Source organism: Schistocerca serialis, chromosome 10, assembly GCF_023864345.2.
Source record: "Schistocerca serialis cubense isolate TAMUIC-IGC-003099 chromosome 10, iqSchSeri2.2, whole genome shotgun sequence".
NCBI classification, from domain to species: domain Eukaryota; kingdom Metazoa; phylum Arthropoda; class Insecta; order Orthoptera; family Acrididae; genus Schistocerca; species Schistocerca serialis.
In genome coordinates this window covers 119,263,158-119,286,297 of record NC_064647.1, presented here as the reverse complement: position 1 = coordinate 119,286,297, position 23,140 = coordinate 119,263,158, and the positions used below count along the sequence as shown (strand labels likewise).

The 23,140-nt window shown below is 41.7% G+C and overlaps 1 protein-coding gene across 1 annotated transcript in view; it reads left to right on the top strand.

The window, feature by feature from the left end:
- The window catches only part of LOC126424586 (potassium voltage-gated channel protein eag-like), a 215,855-nt gene that overhangs the window by 162,459 nt on the left and 30,256 nt on the right, over positions 1-23,140 (top strand). The window contains exon 11 of the mRNA XM_050087328.1: positions 13,611-13,709. Within this exon, the coding sequence (XP_049943285.1) occupies positions 13,611-13,709 (99 nt within the window). The remainder of the gene's footprint in view (positions 1-13,610; positions 13,710-23,140) is intronic.

Genomic DNA, 23,140 nt, shown 5'->3' with positions numbered 1-23,140 from the left:
ATTAAAAGCAACGGTGGTAACATTAAGAATGCAACGGGAATTCCACTCTTAAATGCAGAGGAGAGAGCAGATAGGTGGAAAGAATACATTGAAAGCCTCTATGAGGGTGAAGATTTGTCTGATGTGACAGAAGAAGAAACAGGAGTCGATTTAGAAGAGATAGGGGATCCAGTATTAGAATCGGAATTTAAAAGAGCTTTGGAGGACTTACTGTCAAATAAGGCAAAAGGGGTTGATAACAATCCATCAGAATTTCTAAAATCATTGGGGGAAGTGGCAACAAAACGACTATTCACGTTGGTGTGTAGAATATATGAGTCTGGCGATATACCATCTGCCTTTCGGAAAAGCATCATCCACACAATTCCGAAGACGGCAAGAGCTGACAAGTGCGAGAATTATCGCACAATCAGCTTAACAGCTCATGCATCGAAGCTGCTTACAAGAATAAAATACAGAAGAATGGAAAAGAAAATTGAGAATGCGCTAGGTGACGATCAGTTTGGCTTTGGGAAAAGTAAAGGGACGAGAGACGCAATTCTGACGTTACGGCTAATAATGGAAGCAAGGCTAAAGAAAAATCAAGACACTTTCATAGGATTTGTCGACCTGGAAAAAGCGTTCGACAATATAAAATGGTGCAAGCTGTTCGAGATTCTGAAAAAAGTAGGGGTAAGCTATAGGGAGAGACGGGTCATATACAATATGTACAACAACCAAGAGGGAATAATAAGAGTGGACGATCAAGAACGAAGTGCTCGTATTAAGAAGGGTGTAAGACAAGGCTGTAGCCTTTCGCCCTACTCTTCAATCTGTACATCGAGGAAGCAATGATGGAAATAAAAGAAAGGTTCAGGAGTGGAATTAAAATACAAGGTGAAAGGATATCAATGATACGATTCGCTGATGACATTGCTATCCTGAGTGAAAGTGAAGAAGAATTAAATGATCTGCTGAACGGAATGAACAGTCTAATGAGTACACAGTATGGTTTGAGAGTAAATCGGAGAAAGACGAAGGTAATGAGAAGTAGTAGAAATGAGAACAGCGAGAAACTTAACATCAGGATTGATGGTCACGAAGTCAATGAAGTTAAGGAATTCTGCTACCTAGGCAGTAAAATAACCAATGACGGACGGAGCAAGGAGGACATCAAAAGCAGACTCGCTATGGCAAAAAAGGCATTTCTGGCCAAGAGAAGTCTACTAATATCAAATACCGGCCTTAATTTGAGGAAGAAATTTCTGAGGATGTACGTCTGGAGTACAGCATTGTATGGTAGCGAAACATGGACTGTGAGAAAACGGGAACAGAAGAAAATCGAAGCATTCGGGATGTGGTGCTATAGACGAATGTTGAAAATTAGGTGGACTGATAAGGTAAGGAATGAGGAGGTTTTACGCAGAATCAGAGAGGAAAGGAATATGTGGAAAACACTGATAACGAGAAGGGACAGAATGATAGGACATCTGCTAAGACATGAGGGAATGACTTCCATGGTACTAGAGGGAGCTGTAGAGGGCAAAAACTGTAGAGGAAGACAGAGATTGGAATACGTCAAGCAAATAATTGAGGACGTAGGTTGCAAGTGCTACTCTGAGATGAAGAGGTTAGCACAGGAAAGGAATTCGTGGCGGGCCGCATCAAACCAGTCAGTAGACTGATGATCAAAAAAAAAAAAAAAAAAAAAAAAAAAAAAAAAAAAAATGTATAAAGCGTTTTCTATGCACCTATCAAACCGAAATCCGCTTTTATGCATCACTTCTAGCTTTTTAACAAAAAAGTCATTTACATTTCACGAATTTCGCTGAATCGAGTACAGGTACTGAAACAACATGACATCAATTATTAATTTTCAAATACATGTAATACATCGAGAGTTGTGGGTTTGTATCTTGAAATAAGGTTCTTTTCTTTATAGTCTTTTGTCAGGAACTGTACCCAGTTTCAGTTACACCTCGTTTAAGGTGTCATGGTCATATGCAAGCACTAACACACGAGCAGTACCTTCACTGCGTTATGACAGCGACAATGATACCGATGACGCCGTTAGCAAAGCAGGGTGTCCCGAAATTTCTTCGCCAAAGAACATACCGCAAATATTCCAGAATTCGAATCAAGAACAGTTGGTCATGTAATTTAGAACCAGGCCCTTTCAGTGTGGCGAAACAGCGTAAGTTACTTTAGAGACATTCAGCAGATGCACTACCACAAGAAATCCTAGTCGGCCTCGTGACTACCTAGGAAGCATATTCCAGAGCATGTTTTGCCGTCCGTTATGATCACAAAAACTATCAAAAACCATGTCCCGTCTTTTTAATGTTCACGGAAACATCATAAATCGCGGTGACTTCTCTTTGGTTATCGTCTTTGAATAAATGTGTCATCCTGTTCGTCTCATTGGGCATTTCTTTCAGTCACCTTCTGTATTATACTGTAGCGGTTCTTTCTGTGTTCCAAGTTTGGTCGAGCTATGTTACTTGTGAGTGACACAGCATGCGAAAGTTACTCTCGTCCGCAAGTTTTGCACACCAGCGTACATGTATCATTTTAATCCAAGGGATTATTTTGGAAAGTTGTGTGTTGCCACACTATTGAAAACAGTTTTGTCTGGCTTGTATGAAATTATTGTTAGCAGGTTGGTCCGATATCCATATTGAAACCTTTTCCTGGAAAAGGAGGATATGGCAATAAAAAATATTGTACAGTTTCAGTGTAAGGAAGTCTTTTCGGAAAGTTGAGGGCGCCCGGAAAGCAGGGACGAATATTAAAGTGCTATAGAACGTACAAAATTTGTTGAAAATGTAATGCTTCTTTTACAAACACATTAAGTAACTTATTCCATTTACGTATGAAAAATTATATCCTCCATATGACCACCTTAGACCACGCGGCAACGAGCAATGCATTCAAGTAATCGATGCCGGCCGCTGTGGCAGAGCGGTTCTAGGCGCTTCACTCCGGAAACGCGCTGCTGCTCCGGTCGCAGGTTCGAATCCTGCCTCGGGCATGGATGTGTGTGATGTCCTTAGCTTAGTTAGGTTTAAGTAGTTCTAAGTTCTAGGGGACTGATGACCTCTGAAGTTAAGTCCCATAGTGCTCAGAGCCATTTGATCCATTTTGAAGTTCTCGATGACGCGTTTACAAACATCTGTTGGGAAGCCGTTAATAACCCTTTTAATTTCATCCTGCAGCTGGTGTATTGTTTGCGGTTCCTCCACCTACACTTTTGCTTTCACAAATCCCCACAAAAAAGTCACAAAGCGTAAGATCACATGATCTGGGAGCCAGTTCATGGTTGCCACGCAAAGAGATAATTTTTGGAGGAAACTTTTAATACAGCAGAGCAATCGTTTCACGGGATGTGTGACATGTCGCACCATTTTTGTAAAACCAAAAATCGTCATTTTCATAAATAAGAGGGAAGAACCAATCAGAAAGCATGTTTCGGTAAAGATCGCCGTTCACAGTGACGGCAGCTCACTCATCATTTTCAAAAAAGTACGTACCGATCGTTCCTCCTGCCCAGACCCCACACCACACAGTCGTGCGTTGTGCATGCGTCTTATCTTCCACAGTCACTCGCAGATTTTCGTGACCCCAAACTCTGCAGTACTGCATATTGACATACTCACTGAGGAGCAAGTGCGCCTCAACTGAAAACAAGTTATTCTTTTTGTAAAGTTCTCATTCTTGTCGAGCCAAGATCCACTGAGCAAATCGATGTCTCATTCCATGATCTGCAACCTTGAACTCCTTTTTTTTTTTTTTTTTTAATGAAAAGAGGATTTCGTGCAATGAACTTCGTGATTAATTCAGTTGTTGAGCTCGTTGGACCGATTTTCTATCACGTGCTACAGCAATGTTACCCTGCAGGGGCGATGCTAGAAGTAGGTGAGGGGGGGGGGGGAGGGGGGCTAATGGGGAGCGGGTTTGGGGCAATGGAATATGGCTTAACAAAAGTAGTCCAGTCAAATAGCAGATATACCTTGCAAAAAGTGGGGTAGAAAAGTTTATTTTTTCAACTCGGGCTTAATTCAGTTTTTTCAAAATATCTCAGTTTTTTGCTCCTATCGCTTCAACGTCTGTGTTCTTTTTTAAAGAGCACAAAATTCTCTACAAATTTAATTCTTGCCATTTTTTCTACTCCCAGTATCTAAGGCGCTACAGAGCCTCAAAAAATACCAATTTTTCAAATTTTGAGCATAGTGGCGAGATACCTTATTTTCGAACACTAATTTTTTCAGTTTCTGTTTGTGTAGTATAAATACTTTATACATCATGCTATATGTTGGAATTTACCACCTCACTTTCAGGTATTCAGTTTCTCTCTATGCAACATGAGGATTGCTGGGCGCCCAACTATTGTGATTCTCGCAGCTTTACTGTATGATTAAATGATGATGGCGTCCTCTTAGGTAAAATATTCCGGAGGTAAGATAGTCCCCCATTCGAATCTCCGGGCCGGGACTACTCAGGAGGACGTCGTTATCAGGAGAAAGAAAACTGGTGTTCTACGGACCGCAGCGTGGAATGTCAGATCCCTTAATCGGGCAGGTAGGTTGGAAAATTTAAAAAGGGAAATGGATAGGTTAAAGTTAGATATAGTGGGAATTAGTGAAGTTTGGTGGCAGGAGGAACAAGACTTTTGATCAGGTGAATACAGGGTTATAAATACAAAATCAAATAGGGATAATGGAGGAGTAGGTTTAATAATGAATAAAAAATAGGAGTGCAGGTAAGCTACTACAAACAGCATAGTAAACGCATTATTGTGGCCAAGATAGACACGAAGCCCATACCTACTACAGTAGTACAAGTTTATATCCCAACTAGCTCTGCAGATGACGAAGAAATTGATGAAATGTATGATCAGATAAAAGAAATTATTCAGGTAGTGAAGGGAGACGAAAATTTAATAGTCATGTGTGACTGGAATTCGACAGTAGGAAAAGGAAGAGAAGGAAACATAGTGAGTGAATATGGATTGGGACAAAGAAATGAAAGAGGAAGCCACCTGGTAGAATTTTGCACCGAGCATAACTTAATCATAGCTAATACTTGGTTCAAGAATCATGAAAGAAGGTTGTATACATGGAACCATCCTGAAGATACTAGAAGGTTTCAGATAGATTATATAATGGTAAGACAGAGATTTAGGAACCAAGTTTTAAATTGTAAGACATTTCCAGGGGCAGATGTGGACTCTGACCACAATCTATGGGTTATGAACTGTAGATTAAAACTGAAGAAACTGCAAAAAGGTGGAAATTTAAGGAGATGGGACCTGGATAAACTGAAAGAACCAGAGGTTGTACAGAGTTTCAGGGAGAGCATACGGGAACAATTGACAGAAATGGGGGAATGAAATACAGTAGAAGAAGAATGGGTAGCTTTGAGGGATGAAATAGTGAAGGCAGCAGAGGATCAAGTAGGTAAAAAGACGAGGGCTAGTAGAAATCCTTGGGTAACAGAAGATATACTGAATTTAATTGATGAAAGGAGAAAACATAAAAATGCAGTAAGTGAAGCAGACAAAAAGGAATACAGACGTCTCAAAAATGAGATCGATATGAAGTGCAAAATGGCTAAGCAGGGATAGTTAGAGGACAAATGTAAGGATATAGAGGCTTATCTCACGAGCGGTAAGATAGATACTGCCTGCAGGAAAATTAAAGAGACCTTTGGAGAAAAGAGAACCACTTGTATGAATATCAAGAGCTCAGATGGAAACCCAGTTCTAGGCAAAGAAGGGAAAGCGGAAAGGTGGAAGGAGTATATAGAGGGTCTATACAACGGCGATGTACTTGAGGACAATATTATGGAAATGGAAGGGGATGTAGATGAAGATGAAATGGGAGATACGATACTACGTGAAGAGTTTGACAGAGCACTGAAAGACCTGAGTCGAAACAATGCCCCAGGAGTAGACAACATTCCATTGGAACTACTGACGGCCTTGGGAGAACCAGTCCTGACAAAACTCTACCATCTGCTGAGCAAGATGTATGAGACAGGCGAAATCCCTCAGACTTCAAGAAGAGTATAATAATTCCAATCCCAAAGAAAGCAGGTGTTGACAGATGTGAAAATTAGCGAACTATCAGTTTAATAAGTCACAGCTGCAAAATACTAACGCGAATTCTTTACAGACGAATGGAAAAACTGGTAGAAGCCGACCTCGGGGAAGATCAGTTTGGATACCGCAGAAATGTTGGAACACGTGAGGCAATACTGACCCTACGACTTATCTTAGAAAATAGATTAAGGAAAGGCAGACCTACATTTCTAGCATTTGTAGACTTAGAGAAAGCTTTTGACAATGTTGACTGGAATACTCTCTTTCAAATTCTAAAGGTGGCAGGGGTAAAATACAGGGAGCGAAAGGCTATTTACAATTTGTACAGAAACCAGATGGCAGTTATAAGAGTCGAGGGGCATTAATGGGAAGCAGTGGTTGGGAAGGGAGTGAAACAGGGTTGTAGCCTCTCCCTGATGCTATTCAATCTGTATATTGAGCAAGCAGTAAAGGAAACAAAAGAAAAGTTCGGAATAGGTATTAAAATCCATGGAGAAGAAATAAAAACTTTGAGGTTCGCCGATTACATTGTAATTCTGTCAGAAACAGCACTTGGAAGAGCAGTTGAACGGAATGGACAGTGTCTTGAAAGGAGGGTATAAGATGAACATCAACAAAAGCAACACAAGGATAATGGTATGTAGTCGAATTAAGTCGGGTGATGCTGAGGGAATTAGATTAGGAAATGAGACACTTAAAGCAGTAAAGGACTTTTGATATTTGGGGAGGAAAGTAACTGATGATGGTCGAAGTAGAGAGGATATAAAATGTAGACTGGAAATGGCAAGGAAAGCGTTTCTGAAGAAGAGAAATTTGTTAACATCGAGTATTGATCTATGTGTTAGGAAGTCGTTTCTGGAAGTATTGGTATGGAGTGTGGCCATGTATGGAAATGAAACGTGGACGATAAATAGTTTAGAGAAGAAGAGAATAGAAGCTTTCGAAATGTGGTGCTACAGAAGAATGCCGAAGATTAGATGGGTAGATCACATAACTAATGAGGAGGTATTGAATGGAACTGGGGAGAAGAGGTGTTTGTGGCACAACTTGACTAGAAGAAGGGATTGGTTGGTAGGACATGTTCTGAGGCATCAAGGGATCACCAATGTAGTATTGGAGGGCAGCGTGGAGGGTAAAAATCGTAGAGGGAGACCAAGATATGAATACACTAAGCAGATTCAGAAGGATGTAGGCTGCAGTAAGTACTGGGAGATGAAGAAGCTTGCGCAGGATAGAGTAGCATGGAGATCTGCATCCAACCAGTTTCAGGACTGAAGACCACAACAACAACAACAACAACAACAACATCACTACCTGAAGTTCACTATGAGCCACCTCAGCCTTGGTATTTGTAAAACTATAAATATAAAAATACAACATTAAGACACACACACACACACACACACACACACACACACACACACACACACACACACAAAATAAATTGTCTCAGGAAACTGAACTATTATTAGCTGCAATAGGCAACCTAATTAGGTAGGTTATTCCTGTGTATAAAAGCCACACAGTTGACATTAGAAATAAGTAGCTTTATTACAATCAAAAAGGAATTGTCAGTAACTAAAAAATGTTGACAGTTCTGGGTGTGTAATACTTGTAATATCGCACTTGAGACAGATATTAGCATCACTTCCAACGTTTTGATTGGCCAGGTTCCTCAGTGTCACCAGAAATACCTTGAGTTACGGATTCAGGGTCTGTGCAGAGAGTTGATCCCAGATTGACCTCTTCTTTAAACAGCGAGTCAGCCTCAGCAAGTTCGTTGATTTTGTCAGCGGTTTCCTCAACATCCTCCATAACATCTTCTTCACTGTCTTCATATAAAAATTATGGTACTTTTCACGGTTGACCCCAATACATTTCTTGCAAATTGAAGAACATTTCAAACCCGCTTTTCTGCAGGAGAACGCTCCGCCACAGTTCAGCTTGCATGAGCGTGAAACAATGTGAAGAAGTGCTTCAGATGCTGGATCTTGGCTCATTATAACGGGTATTGGACCGTGGTCACTGTGATTACAGCCCCATTTCTCAGGAGGTTTCCAGTTTCCCATCCAACTTTGGACTTGTTGGTAAGTCCGCAAGGAATGATGTTGTGCAGCATCTTGTGTAGATGGCAACCGTGCAAGATTCAGTTTGCCTTTTGTGGCAGACTTGGCGAATAGCTGGTACCGCAAATGGTCTAGTGTGTGGGAACTGCTGACACCTCCGCTATACAATGCGATAGTAACCTGTTCCGTTGCTGATATTATTTCTTCGCGGATAGCATGTGGTTTATTGAACGTACAAAGCGCTTAGGTTAGGTGTTTTTCGCAACAATATTTTAGCACTTAATTTTTGCTTGACCAAAAAAAGCGGATGTTGTATCGCATCCGCTAAAGGCGTGAGTGAACAATATATTCACTGTCAAACTTGTAAGATGCAGTGGAAAACCACTTGTCTTCTGAATTTCCTCTTCCTGGCGTTACGAAAAATAAGTTTTCAATGCCTTGCCCCAAACCGGTCATGAGCATAAGCAGGTCAACATCTTCTCCTACAATGACAACACTTCCAATACCTTGGGTTCTTGAAATGGCAGATGTTACAATCATAACGTCAGCATCTTCTTGTGCCTGGTGCAATTCAATGCTACACTCCAGAAATTCATTTTTAAGAAGTGTGATCAAACGCATCTTGTTTCGTACGTTGTACAAGAACGTGTCCTGAGGGACTTGGTTCACCATCTCTGATTCAACCACAACGTCAACCGAAGAATGTTTTTTGGACTTACGAATCCTCTCAGCACTCTTTGTGCTATATTTGTCTCCCTCACGTGGATACCCATCAAATACAATAGCAAATTAAGATCCAAAATGACGTTGTAGGTAAGATAGCTTTGGGCTATTGACTTGAAGCAAACATTTCGAGTCCAAGTCACTTTGTGGATAAGGTACCCTCCATCAATGACAAAAAATTTACTCGGTCCACCTGACTTCACATCTTCCACTGGAACGAAGGCATTGTAGAATGAAGATTTTGTTCCTTTTCGCATGCCTTTTTCTGAGAATAGGGACATTGGGTAAGGAGGAAGTTCATATTTCAGAAAGGCTTTTAACTCTTCTTCACTTTGTTTCATTAAACAAAGCCTTTGGAAAAGAGTTAAAGGATAAACAGGAGTAATTTTAGTGCTCCCAGCTTTTACAGAATTGAACGCAGAAAGGAGAGTCACAACTTTATCTTTTCTACGGAACTTTAAATCGTGGAAATCGTCACCAACTATTCTTTTCACGCATTTTTCCCCCTCTTCGTGACACATATGACAATTAAGATCCTCCGTTCCGACAACACCACTGCTGATAGACATTATAAAATCACTTTCAGGGAAGGGAGGGTGCACTGAAAACCAATTACGCAGCTTACGCAAGTGTATGCCATCTCGTTCGATGCGACAACTTCTTGCATCTACATGCTGTTCTGGTGTTACTGCGCTCACTTCGCAATACGACTCAATTTCTTCACAAATGTTCTGCATGTGAATCATACCCATTGTCCATCTGGTTAATACACTATCCGTAATTCCTCGGCCGGAAGTAAGTCCTCCAGAACTCTTCATGGTTCTCATCAATGTTTGTTCTATAGTCATGTCAGAAGGAACCCCTGACCAATACTTTTATGATCGCCGGATTGTAAAATGTCCTTTCGTTGCTAACTTCTCATATTCTGATAAATCCATTTTTTCCTCGAGCCTCAACATATCCTGTAAGTAGAGGTGGCCACTTTTAGCGTACATAAAATGTCCAGCTGAATGGAAGTAGGGAAGCATTTTTCGCACGCTTTCAAGATGATGTTTCTAATTGCCTGATCGATCCGTTTCAATAAATTGTTTCATGAGAGTGACCATCTTGTAGTACTGAACACACAATTTTGCTGTGGGTCTCTTACTTTCAATCGTTTTGAGGGCAGTTACAAATTTTTTTATGACTTGTTCCGTGAGAACACTGGTATCCTGGCCAACTGACAGTTCTGACTCTCCACAAGAAGAAGGCAAGTCATTCAATGTCCCACGTTCATCTTCTGTTAGCTCAATGTGTTCCCACACTTGACAGGCCAAAGAAGGTGACACAATAAATGTGCTCGCACAGCCCTGGGATATGCATGTCCTGACAAAATCTTTTCAACGCTGTTTTCAGCGAATATTACACCAACTAAGTCCTTTAATCCAGTTCCATCCATGATCATACCGATGCATCCCATGAACGACATAAGGAGATGGAAACCTCCAAGTCGGACCTCCACATTATGAAATTCAGTTCTTGCATTCCAATACAGAGGCCGATCAAATGTGACAAAGCATGTAGTCTGATTCTGTCTTTGACATGCCTCTCTAGCTATCATCAGAGCAGTATATATGGTGTCATAATGGGTTGGTGATGAATTAAGACATGGAACTCACTTTATTTTAGAACGTTCATGTTCTTTTCCTGCCGTCAAGCGTTCCATGTAACCATTCCATCCAGGAACAACTGCATTCTGAGACCATTTACAATATAACCACGTAATTTCCGCTGTTGAGATGACGATCTCACCTTTTGCAGGAGCAATTATGTCCTAATCTTCAATTTTTATAGCCTTCAGCCCTCCAACTTGTGTTCTGTGAAACGTCTGTATGTCATTTTTTCCGGCTTCACTAACAAGTTGAGCTGAGGGACGATGATTCAACTTTTTAATATTTTTCTGAGGAAGCAATGCACCTTGAGGAGTAACACACATTATACCTCCCATTGCATGAAAAGTACCAGTTCCATCTAGGGTGTTTACATTGAAACCTGCATTCTCAAACAGAAATTGGCAAAATGCGTCACTTCGTTGTCTTTCGTTGTCAAGCTGAAGAACTGAAGACACTTTCAATAGGGCAGCTTCCGTATAAGATGCTGCAAAGCCAAGGGAAGACAAAACCTGGATGAGATGTTTTGAGCCAAACTCCCGGTACAAGTATGCACCAATAGCAGTCAAAAGTGATGAAATAAATGAAGCCGGCCGAAGTGGCCGTGCGGTTAAAGGCGCTGCAGTCTGGAACCGCAAGGCCGCTACGGTCGCAGGTTCGAATCCTGCCTCGGGCATGGATGTTTGTGATGTCCTTAGGTTAGTTGGGTTTTACTAGTTCTAAGTTCTAGGGGACTAATGACCTCAGCAGTTGAGTCCCATAGTGCTCAGAGCCATTTGAACCATTTGAACCAAATAAATGAACGTGGCCTCGCACCACTTATGACTGCATGAGCAAGAGAAACACATATTTTCCCCCAGTTTCTGGGAGACCGCTTGTGTTTCAAAATTATAGTTTCTTAGAACAATCTTACAGATTCTGGTATGACAGACTCTACATCACATAAAAATTATCAGAGGGTTCGAATCCTGCCTCGGGCATGGATGTGTGTGATGTCCTTAGGTTAGTTAAGTTTAAGTAGTTCTAAGTTGTAGGGGACTGATGACCTCAGCAGTTAAGTCGCATAGTGCTGAGAGCCATTGAACCATTTTTGAACCCAGTCGGACAAAGGACCGCAACGACATTAAAAAACAGTTTCGTAGAACAGCCTCACCGGGAGTCTTACAAAGCGAAATTAAGGTATCAGTGTGCCAATTCTAATTGAGGTTTTCTGTCATTCTGGTAAATCAGCTTCTTGCAGGAAGGACAAATAAACTACTGCTCCATTTATTATGATCTGTTTATCAACTGATCGTTAAGCGTCAGTTTATGGCATTGTAGTGTTTTAGCATCTAAAAACCATCTCGAGATTCTTCGCATCAGGTCTGGGACATGGTTTTTTTTGTGGCGGCGTTCGTAGCGACAAACAATTCGCTGTAGAAACGGCTTACGAAGTCACCGCCACACTTTTAATAGCGGGCCGACCGGTCCGCTGGAACAGTGAACAGAAAGATGAAAACCCAAACACTCTGATTAAATAAAACTCGGTACTTATCTTTATTAACGAAGATACAGAAACACAGTAGTGACTCCGTGTACACAGAAATCTGTCTAGTTCGAGTCGGAGCGGCTAGGTCAGCGTCGGCTGACGACAAACAACAACTCTGCTGCGATGAACACACAACTGACTAGCAAGTACCCAATTCGGTGGCGAGTATACAACTGAGCGGCGAATACAGAACTGTCCTAGCGCTCGCGACTCCAGCGCTTAAGAAACCAGAAGCCAGCGGTGGCGCGCGCAGACTTGCGGCGATTTCCTGTATCGCTGGCGCTGCTTATGCGGACGGCGTCCGGACTTTGATGCTGCCAACCTTTTGGCAGCGGGCTCGGGTGGCATTACTGGCTAGGATATAACAGTTTTCATGTAGGCTTTGATACCGTAATTCGTGTGGTTTTTAGTTTTAAGATACTTGACAGACAAGTAAATCACACAATACATTTTTTGTATGTGTATTTATTGTTTTTGCACGTTCTACCACATTCGGGCATTGAGACCAAAAATGGACTTTTTCTACAAGTAAGACAAGTTCATGGAGAAGAAGTAAAAACATGGAGGTTCTCTGATGACAGCGTAATTCTGTCAGAGATCACAAGGGACTTCGAAGAGCAGCTGTGTTAGATTGGATATTATCTTGAACAGAGATTGTAGGATGAAAACCAGCAAAAGTAAAAGTAGTGGAATGTACTCGAAGTAGATCAGGGGATGCTGACGGGATTAGATTAGGAAATGAGACGCTGAAAGTAGCAGATGAACTTTGATATTTCGCCAGCAAAATAACAGATGATGCGAGACGCAGAGAGGATATAAAATACGCATTGGCTATTACCACAACTAGTATTTCTGAAAAAGAGAATTTTTTAAAATTTAATATGAAATTAAGCTCTAAGAAATCTTTTCTGAATGTGATTGTCTGGAATGTAGTCTTGAAGGAAAGTAAAACGTAGACATAGGCAGTTCAGACAGCGGGACTGAAGATTTTGAAATGTGGTGCTACAGAAGAATACTGAAGATTAGATCGGTGTACATAGAAACTAAACAGGAGGCACTGAATCGAGCTGGGGAAAAAAGAAATGTATACAACAACATGATTATGAATCAGTTGATCGGACACGCATCCTAAGGCATCAACGAATCGTTGGTTTGGTGATGAAAGCAAGTGTAGGCGGACAAAAATTGCAGATCGACTCCAAGGCTTGTATATAGTCAACAGGTTCAAATGGATGTAGGCTGCAATAGTTATGCAGAGCTGAAGAGACAGTACAGGATAGATTAGCGTAGAGATCTGGGTCACATTAGTTTTCAGACTAAAGATAACAACAACAATACATTCTTACTTTGCAGACAACTGCAAAGAATAATTTGTAATGACTGGAAAGTTTTGTTGAAACGTTACAATTATTGTGTTATGAAATACCCTTTTGCCTCTGTTTTATGGAAGAGATTATCTGTGTTAGAATAAAAGTAACGTAACAATTGCTCCCACATTGCTACTGAAAGACGTAGCTGAACGAGTGGGCGAATAAGGTCACACACAATAACTGTTTTGTACGCAGGTGTTCCCGAAGCTGCCTAAGCCGATGACGAGGCAGGACACGATGGAGGAAATCGTCGAGATCGAAGACCGTTACAACCGTCCAGGGAGCCTTCGTAAGGTAAAGCACGGATCTGTACGGTTACAGTTGTATGGAGAAATTTTTCTCTTTAAATGTCTTCTGTATCTGTCACTTAACATTGTATAAACCTCTATGTTTCAAGGATGTGTAGTAAGAACTCTAAAAAATTGTCGAATGTTGATTTTTTTTTGTTAGTGACTACTGCAACTAGCCAAAAGTTCCTTTAAAATGCGTTATTTCAATTCCATAACCAGTTTTAGCCTGTTGTTGTTGTTGTAGTTGTTGTGGTCTTCAGTCCTGAGACTGGTTTGATGCAGTTTTCCATGATACTCTATCCTGTGCAAGCTTCTTCATCTCCCAGTACCTACTGCAACCTACATCCTTCTGAATCTGCTTAGTGTATTCGTCTCTTGGTCTCCCTGTACGATTTTTACCCTCCACGCTGCCCTCCAGTGCTAAATTTGTGATCCCTCGATGCCTCAAAACATGTCCTACCAACCGATCCCTTCTTCTGGTCAAGTTGTGCCACAAACTTCTCTTCTCCCCAATCCTATTCAATACCTCCTCATTAGTTACGTGATCTACCCACCTTATCTTCAGCATTCTTCTGTAGCACCACATTTCGAAGGCTTCTATTCTCGTCTTGTCCAAACTATTTATCGTCCATGTTTCACTTCCATACATGGCCACACTCCATACAAATACTTTCAGAAACGACTTCCTGACACTTAAATCTATACTCGATGTTAACTCACTCCTCTTCTTCAGGAACGCTTTCCTTGCCATTGCCAGTCTACATTTTATATCCTCTCTACTTCGACCATCATCAGTTATTTTGCTCCCCAAATAGCAAAACTCATTTACTACTTTAAGTGTCTCATTTCCTAATCTAATTCCCTCAGCATCATCCGACTTAATTCGACTACATTCCATTATCCTCGTTTTGCTTTTGTTGATATTCATCTTATATCCTCCTTTCAAGACACTGTCCATTCCGTTCAACTGCTCTTCCAAGTCCTTTGCCGTCTCTGACAGAATTACAATGTCATCGGCGACCCTCAAAGTTTTTATTTCTTCTCCATGGATTTTAATACCTACTCCGAATTTTTGTTTTGTTTCCTTTACTGCTTGCTCAGTATACAGATTGAATAACATCGGGGAGAGGCTACAACGCTGTCTTACTCCCTTTCCCAACCACTGATTCCCTTTCATGCCCCTCGACTCTTATAACTGGCATTTGGTTTCTGTACAAATGGTAAATAGCCTTTCGCTTCCTGTATTTTACCCCTGCCACCTTCAGAATTTGAAAGAGAGTATTCCAGTCAACATTGTCAAAAACTTTCTCTGAGTCAACAAATGCTAGAAACGTAGCTTTGCCTTTCCTTAATCTTTCTTCTAAGATAAGGTCAGTATTGCGGTTTTAGCCTACCACACCCATTTTCCGATGGTTAACATCTCCAATTACATTGATGCTTCGGTCAGCACCGTGTCGTCTGCTCCTGCAGTGTGTTCCAGTGGACAGCGATTTGTTTAGTCATGGTCCTTACGGCTTTCATGATCGGTTAATAAACTGCTGGATTACAAACACCACACATTTTGTAAATAAATCGCAGAGGCACACATTATAGTATTCTTAATGGCAATTTGAGCGTCACATTTGTGCTTCACGCTCGATATTTAAGAATACAAGAAATCTTAATTTTGAAATGTGCCTTAATTCAGCTTCTATGCTTATCGAAGATAAAGCTGAGACTCAGTATGACACCAAGAAAATGTAATTACATTAGATTAGTAGACCAACTACGCTTAAGGTACAGGCTGGATTTCCCCATTATCAGAGAGCCTTGACAATACTGACGATTTAAGGAGGGGAAAATCAAGATGAGTTATTTGTAAATTGAGGTTTGAGGTAAGTAAAACACTGGGCTACAGTATTCCATACAGCTGTGGTAAACGTAATGTCAGGGTGGTGTGATGGATAGCATACCTGTCCAGTAAACGCCAGCACGGTAGCTCAGCGTGTTCGGTCAGAGGCTGCTGGCACGGTAGCTCAGCGTGTTCGGTCAGAGGGCTAGCTGCCCTCTGTAATAAAAGAAACTGAGTGAATGGATCAATAACGAACTTCAACGGGTGTCTGAGGACGTCCGCCACGAACAATTGAAACTAACAATAACGAACAAAATGAGATTTAAAAAAATAAAAGTAAGCAGAAGACCAGGGTTCAAGTCGTGGTCCTCGTACAAATTTTAATTCATTACTTTAGCTTGTATCCTTATCGAAAGTAAAGTCGAGACACAATGATAATTAACTCGGAAACTGAGCAACGTATCGAATTTTTTTCCTAACAATTATTTCTCAACACCATCACAAGCTTCTCAGAACATTTCTGACTATCCTGTATAAAGGAAACCGCGTATAGAAGACTAATTCGACCCATTCTTCAGTCATGCTAGTCTTTTGGGATACCAGCCAGGTAAAATTAAAGTAAGACATCAAACTATTTCATAGGCTTGCTGTTAGATTTGTTAGCAGTTAAGTTCCGTCAACACATGGGTGTTCTGCAGATGCTTTACAAACTCAAATGGGAATCTCTGGAAGCAAGATGACATTCTTTTCGCGAAACATTATTGAAAAATTTTAGAGAACTGGCATTTGGAGCTAACTGCAGAATGCTTCTACTGCCGCCAACATACTGACAGTGTTACGAGTGGGCTGTATACATCGTAGGACGCTGAAACATCGTAGATACGTTCGTTAGTCTGCTGCTTGCGGAGTATGCTGGAAAAGAACAGTAGTTCACTATTCCGCCACCAGGTGAAAATATGGCGCTGTAAGCACGCAAAATGTGAAATGTTTACTGTTTCGATATCAGTATGCAGTACGCATGATGATTTTTTTTCGAAGTGTTTTGGTGTAAATAATTAAGGAGGCTAAAGTTCTCCATAGGAAACTCAATGGCTACTGAGAAGAAAGACTGCCCACTGCCTGTAAAGGTGTTTTATCAGGACAACAGCAACAGCAGCGCTGCATAGTGGGAAAACCGCCGACAAAAATAGCTGCGAAGAGGCCCCATGCCAATGAAAGGGCTAAAGAATATGTTCAACGAATTTGAAGAAACGGGCGCACTAGGGAGAGATAAGCAGCCCATTCCCATGTCAGTTGTTGATGAAGTTGCTGTAGCTGCAGCCGACTGTGCACCTCATGCCTCGTATTCTGCAGCCAGTGCTAAAGCTGTGTCATGGGAATCAGTTTCTCCGCTAGTCAACATTACGGCGCATTTTACACAGGATCAGAATGTGCGCGGAAAGAAGCCTCAAGGTAGGCTATAACGCCGTGACATTACCCTTCGTTTATTGGCACACGTGTAAATGGATGACATGTGGCCGGGGAATATTCTTTAAATGGAGAAGACAAATTTTACTCTGCACGGTGCCGCGAATGCACAGAACTGTCGTATATGGGGTTCAACTACACCACATGTTGCACAGTAACTTCCATGCACTCAGCTTATGTCAGAGTGTGGAGTGGTTTTAGAGGGTCTTTCCTTCTCGGTCCGTGTTTCTTCGAGAAAATGACACCTCGTGGGCCTGTTAGTTGTACAGGGACATCTGCACGTTCTAAGGAACTCCTCATGCAACACGTGATTCTAGCTTTGCAAGAATGCAACTGTGTCCACACCCCTATTTTCTTGCAAGATGGTGCGACACCAAATGTCGCTCGCCAGGTGAAAGATTTGCTTCGAGAAACCCTCATCTGTAGGCAATTTCAAGCTGTGTGGCCTTCCATATTTCCCCGACATAAATCCGTGTGAGTTTCGGTTGTGGGCCACGCGGGGTAGCCGCGCGGTCTAGGGCGCCTTGCCACGGTTCGGGTTCGCGCGGCTCCCCCCGTCGGAGGTTCTCCTCCATGCATGGATGCATGTGTCGTCTTTAGCGTAAGTTATTTTACATTAGATTAAGTAGTGTGTAAGCCTAGGGACGGATGATCTCAGCACCTTGGTCCTATCGGGACTTACCACCACCACTGCCACCAGTGTGGTTGCGGGTTTATCTGAAAGATCATGTCTATCAGTATGTATCCGGACCCCTCCTGGTCTGAACGGTGGCATACATCGACACACCGGGCATACTGTGAGCAATAGTCAAACATGCTGTGCTAGAGTGCAGCATGTTGCTGAGATGGGGTACCATACTGGACAGATGCTGTAGGCCCTAACTAGTCAACATATCCTTATAAACGTGCCACAACCGCCATTATTGTTGTTGGTCATTCCTCCCGTTTTTCTGTAACCACACCGGATTTTGTATGTTGACAGCGCCATATTTTCACGCGGTGGCAGAAAGTGGAAGTACACTACTGGCCATTAAAATTGCTACACCACGAACATGACGTGCTACAGACGCTAAATTTAACTAACAGGAAGAAGATGCTGTGATATGCAAATGATTAGCTTTTCAGAGCATTCACACAACATTGGAGCCGGTGGTGACACCTACAACCTGCTGACATGATTAAAGTTTCCAACAGATTTCTCATACACAAACAGCAGTTGACCGGCGTTGCCTGGTGAAACGTTGTTGTGATGCCTCGTGTAAGGTGGAGAAATGCGTACCATCACGTTTCCGACTTTCATAAAGATCGGATTGTAGCCTATCGGGATTGCGGTTTATCGTATCGCGACATTGCTGCTCGCGTTGGTCGAGATCCAATGACTGTTAGCACAATATGGAATCGGTGGGTTCAGGAGGGTAATACGGAACGCCGTGCTGGATCCCAACGGCCTCGTATCACCAGCAGTCGAGATGACAGGCATCTTATCCGCATGACTGTAACGGATCGTGCAGCCACGTCTCGATCCCTGAGTCAACAGATGGAGACGTTTGCAAGACAAAAACCATCTGCACGAACAGTTCGACGACGTTTGCAGCAGCATGGACTCAGCTCGAAGACCATGGCTGCGGTTACCACGTTGCATCACAGACAGGAGCGCCTGCGATGGTGTACTCAACGACGAACGTGGGTGCACGAATGGTAAAACGTCATTTTTTCGGATGAATTTACAGCATCATGATGGTCGCATCCGTATTTGGCTACATCGCGGTGAACGCACATTGGAAGCGTGTATTCGTCATCACCATACTGGCGTATCATCCGGCGTGATGGTATGGGGTGCCATTGGTTACACGTCTCGGTCACCTCTTGTTCGAATTGACGGTACTTTGAACAATGGACATGACATTTCAGATGTGTTACGACCCGTGGCTCTGCCCTTCATTCGATCCCTGTGTAATCCTGCATTTCAGCAGGATAATGCACGACCGCATGTTGCAGGTCCTGTACGCGCCTTTCTGGATACAGAAAATGTTCGACTGCTGCCCTGGCCAGGACATTCTCCAGATTTCTCGCCAATTGAAAACGTCTGGTCAATGGTGGCCGAGCAACTGGCTCGTCACAATACGCCAGTCACTACTCTTGATGAACTGTGGTATCGTGTTGAAGCTGCATAGACAGCTCTACCTGTACACGCCATCCAAGCTCTGTTTGTCTCAATGCCCAGGCGTATCAAGGCCGTTATTACGGTCAGAGGTAGTTGTTCTGGGTACTGATTTCTCAGGATCTATGCACCAAAATTGCACGAAAATGTAATCACATGTCAGTTTTAGTATAATATATTTGTCCAATGAATACCCGTTTATCATCTGCATTTCTTCTTGTTGTAGCAATTTTAATGGCGAAAATACGTTGCTGCGGTAATGGACTCTCGAGTCCGGTATGACCAGTGAGTATGTAAGTAAGTAAGTAAATAAGTAGTGTATAATTTTTTATCATACTCAACGGAGGCACCAATTAATGTGTGTACCTGCGATCCTGCCACATCCTGTGATGCTTACAGTCCAGACTCGGAACACCGTAAATTTAATTATGAACACCCAGTACATTTCGTGTAAGGACTGTAAAGACAGGATAAGAGAAATTAGGGCTCGTACACGGGCTACTAGACGGTCGTTTTAGCCTCACTTCATTTACGAGTAGAACCGAAAATTAAATGACTAGTACTGGTACAAAGTACGCTCCTCCAGGCACTGTGTTTGCGGAGCATGGATGTAAATATAGACTTCTTTCTCTAAAAGGTTTACAGTTTACAGATACCCGAACAAAAAAATTCTTCCATTTATTGTAATTAGAGTTATTTACATATAATTACGCCGAGGTATTCTTGTAGCTTAACTAACTGAAAGTGTCATTCGTAAATCTTAGTGTATAAATCCATTACATTTTTTGCGTTTCGTGAAATGTAAAATTTTACTTCTGCACTAAGAGATCTTTGGAATATTTTATAAGAGGCTGATATTTGTCATGATACAGTGAGTATTGCTAAAAATTTTTACGGTAGAATTTTGCTGTTACGTCGTTTGTGGAAGATCGTAACTAATACTATGTGACATGGCTGTAGCCTATCCCATGTGTTGATGAATCTCTGCACAAAGCAGACACTAAAGTAGACTAAGGAGAAATTTGGAAAAGAAATTATAGTTGAGAGAGAAGAAATACGAACTTATGTTTGCCGTTTCGATGGTGAGACATTTTTTAGCTAGATTGTCAGTGAAACCTCGCCTTTGTGATTCCTTTTCATTTGTGTACGATTACGTGTTTACAGTTCTTAACCCTTCTCTCGGTTCTCGACTTAATAGTAGTTGCTCTTCAACTGACTGAATCGTTTCCTCGGAAAAATTATGCTCTTTCAAGAGTACCTGGATACTCGTGTCAGACATACGAACGTCGTTCACAGATCATCTTTCCTGACGTACTTTTATTGAATCGAAGTCCGCCCCCGGTAGATGAGTGGTCAGCGCGACAGACTGTCAATCCAAAGGGCCCGGGTTCGATTCCCGGCTGGGTCGGAGATTTTCTCCGCTCAGGGACTGGGTGTTGTGTTTTCCCAATCATCATCATTTCATCCCCATCGACGCGCAAGTAGCCGAAGTGGCGTCAAATCGAAAGACTTGCACCAGGCGAACGGTCTACCCGGCGGGTGGGCCTCGTCACACGACATCTCATTTCATTTTCATTGATTCAAAAAGCAACTAGACGGTTCGAGACACAGAGCTGTTCTTTACGAGCTGTTAAGAGCAAATGTACAAATTTTTAATAAGAAGTACACATTTTAGTACAAACAGTGGGGTGAAGGCGTCGGCACCTCACCCTGACTGCCTGTTCTGCGCACATTTTCAGAGGTCTGCTCTGCTTGACCATGCGGCTTTGTGAACGCTATCCGAATGTTCGTTAGATTATTGCGTAAAAATCTGAAGTAAATTGCTCACGAATTTTCTGAGATTTTGGAAACAACTTTTCCCCAGAAACAGTCTGGAAATCTTGTAAGGGTGTTGCAGAGTATGCTGTGCTGAGAAATAATTTTTGAGAAAAAAATCGATACGTTGTGCCGTTTCCGAGTTAATTAGCACTGAAGTTAACCAATCAGGGCGCTGAGCGCGCAAATTCAAGAGACCTGCCAAATACAATTAATGTCAGTCGTTCTCAGGGCGTAGATGATAGCGCACGATAGTGCTCAGCCTTTGGCTCGGGTTCGATCCTCACTACCGTCCCTCGTCCAATTTCTGCATCGCTCTCTTGTTCGGTTTTAGAAAAACAAACGAAAGACACGTTTGGCTCCACCGTCTGTGGAAGTCCGATTGAATTTGCGCGCGGAACGGCCTGATTGGCTGACTCCAGTATAACTAACTCGGAAACGGAGAACCGTATCGAAAGATGAAAAGGTTCGCATTGGAGAGGAATTCGTTGTGGGCCGCATCAAATCAGCCCAGAAGGCGGAAAAACTGATGAATTAACTCCACAGAACTGGATGAGTCAGCTTTATCTGATAATAAAGCTTTGTTATTGGCATATATTAGTTTTCTTATGAAACACTACTTCCGCGAAGAAATACAATTCGTGGGAACTGTGACAACAGACACTGAAGGTGAATCAGTATTTAAAATTTTGAAAGATTATTTCATGGAAAAAGTGATCGCATAATGAAATATAACACCAGCTGCAGCAGTGCAGGAACCTACCATGTGTAGGCGCTGTAGCGAATTTATAAGGCAGTTAAAACGAAGCGTATCGGAAGTGTTTACAATACACCACGGCACCCATCGGCAATATGTAGCAACCAAAAATCTGAGAGGTAAATTGTTTCAGTTTGTCGTTGATGCAGCAGATAAAATTCGAAACAATGTGTTGAATTCTGAGTTACATGCGCCATTAAGTGAAGAAAATGAAGGGAACTGTGATGGCTCACTCCTTCATAAAAAAGTATGTTGACTGTCAAAAGGCTTATGTTAACAAGATTCCTCTCATTTTTGGGACAGTTTTAGATTTTCTGGTCGCTAAAGATCTAATTTCAAAAGAAAATTTAGTCAACTGAAAACTGGAAATTGCTTACTTAACAGAACCGTTTATTAAATTTAAATCTGATAAAAACAACACCCATTATTTCAGCTATTGTTACCAGAACTGAACTAATGAAGCAAAACATAGGACGGGGCAGACTTTCCCAGTTTGTCACAGTCAACCTGCCAAGATGGCGCTTGAACCTACGTTCAACATTTAAATGTCCTTCACACAGACTTTGAACAGGTCTCAGAATGTTTTACTATGGAAATACCACAGCAGATTATTTTAAACCACATAGTAATATTAGAGAAACACATGTCGTACTCGAATTACAAGAACAACTGATCGGGATGAACAGTAGCGAAGAATTTAAGATGCGGTTTAGAAAGGGGTTTCAGGAATAGAATTCTGGCTTCAAAATGACAAACGTGTTACTTGTACTGTGCTATGGACCATCGTGAGGGAGTTTTTGAAATCTTTTCGATTTTCATAATTCGCGGAAAAGGGTTTCAGAGCGGTAGTCAGTCTTTTTTTGTCTTTCTTCTTTTAAAATAATTTTTTTAAAATGAATTCTAAAAGAACTGAAATGATGGGTTTCGTTTATATTAGATTTATACTGTCACCTTGTATCTGCAAGTTAATCATTAAATTTAATAAACAGTTATGTTAAGTAAGCAATTTCCGGTTTCCAGTTGATTAAATTTTCTTTTGAAATTCGATCTATAGCATCCATAAAATGTAAAACCGTCCCAAAAATGAGAAGAATCTTTCTAAGATAAGCCTTTTGACAGCCAACATACTTCTTTATGAAGGAGTGATCCATCAATGTTTTTCTTCATTTTCTTCACTTACTGGCGCATGTAACCCAGAAATCAACGCGTTGGTTCGAATTTTATCTGCCGTATCAACGACAAACTGAAACAATTTACCACTCAGATTTTTCGCAGCTACAATATTGCCGATGGGTGCCGCACGTTTTGTTTTAAACGCCTTATAAATTCACTGCAGCACTGTTGCAGTTGGTATTACATTTCATAATGGGATCACTTTTTCCATGAAATAATCTTTCAAAATTT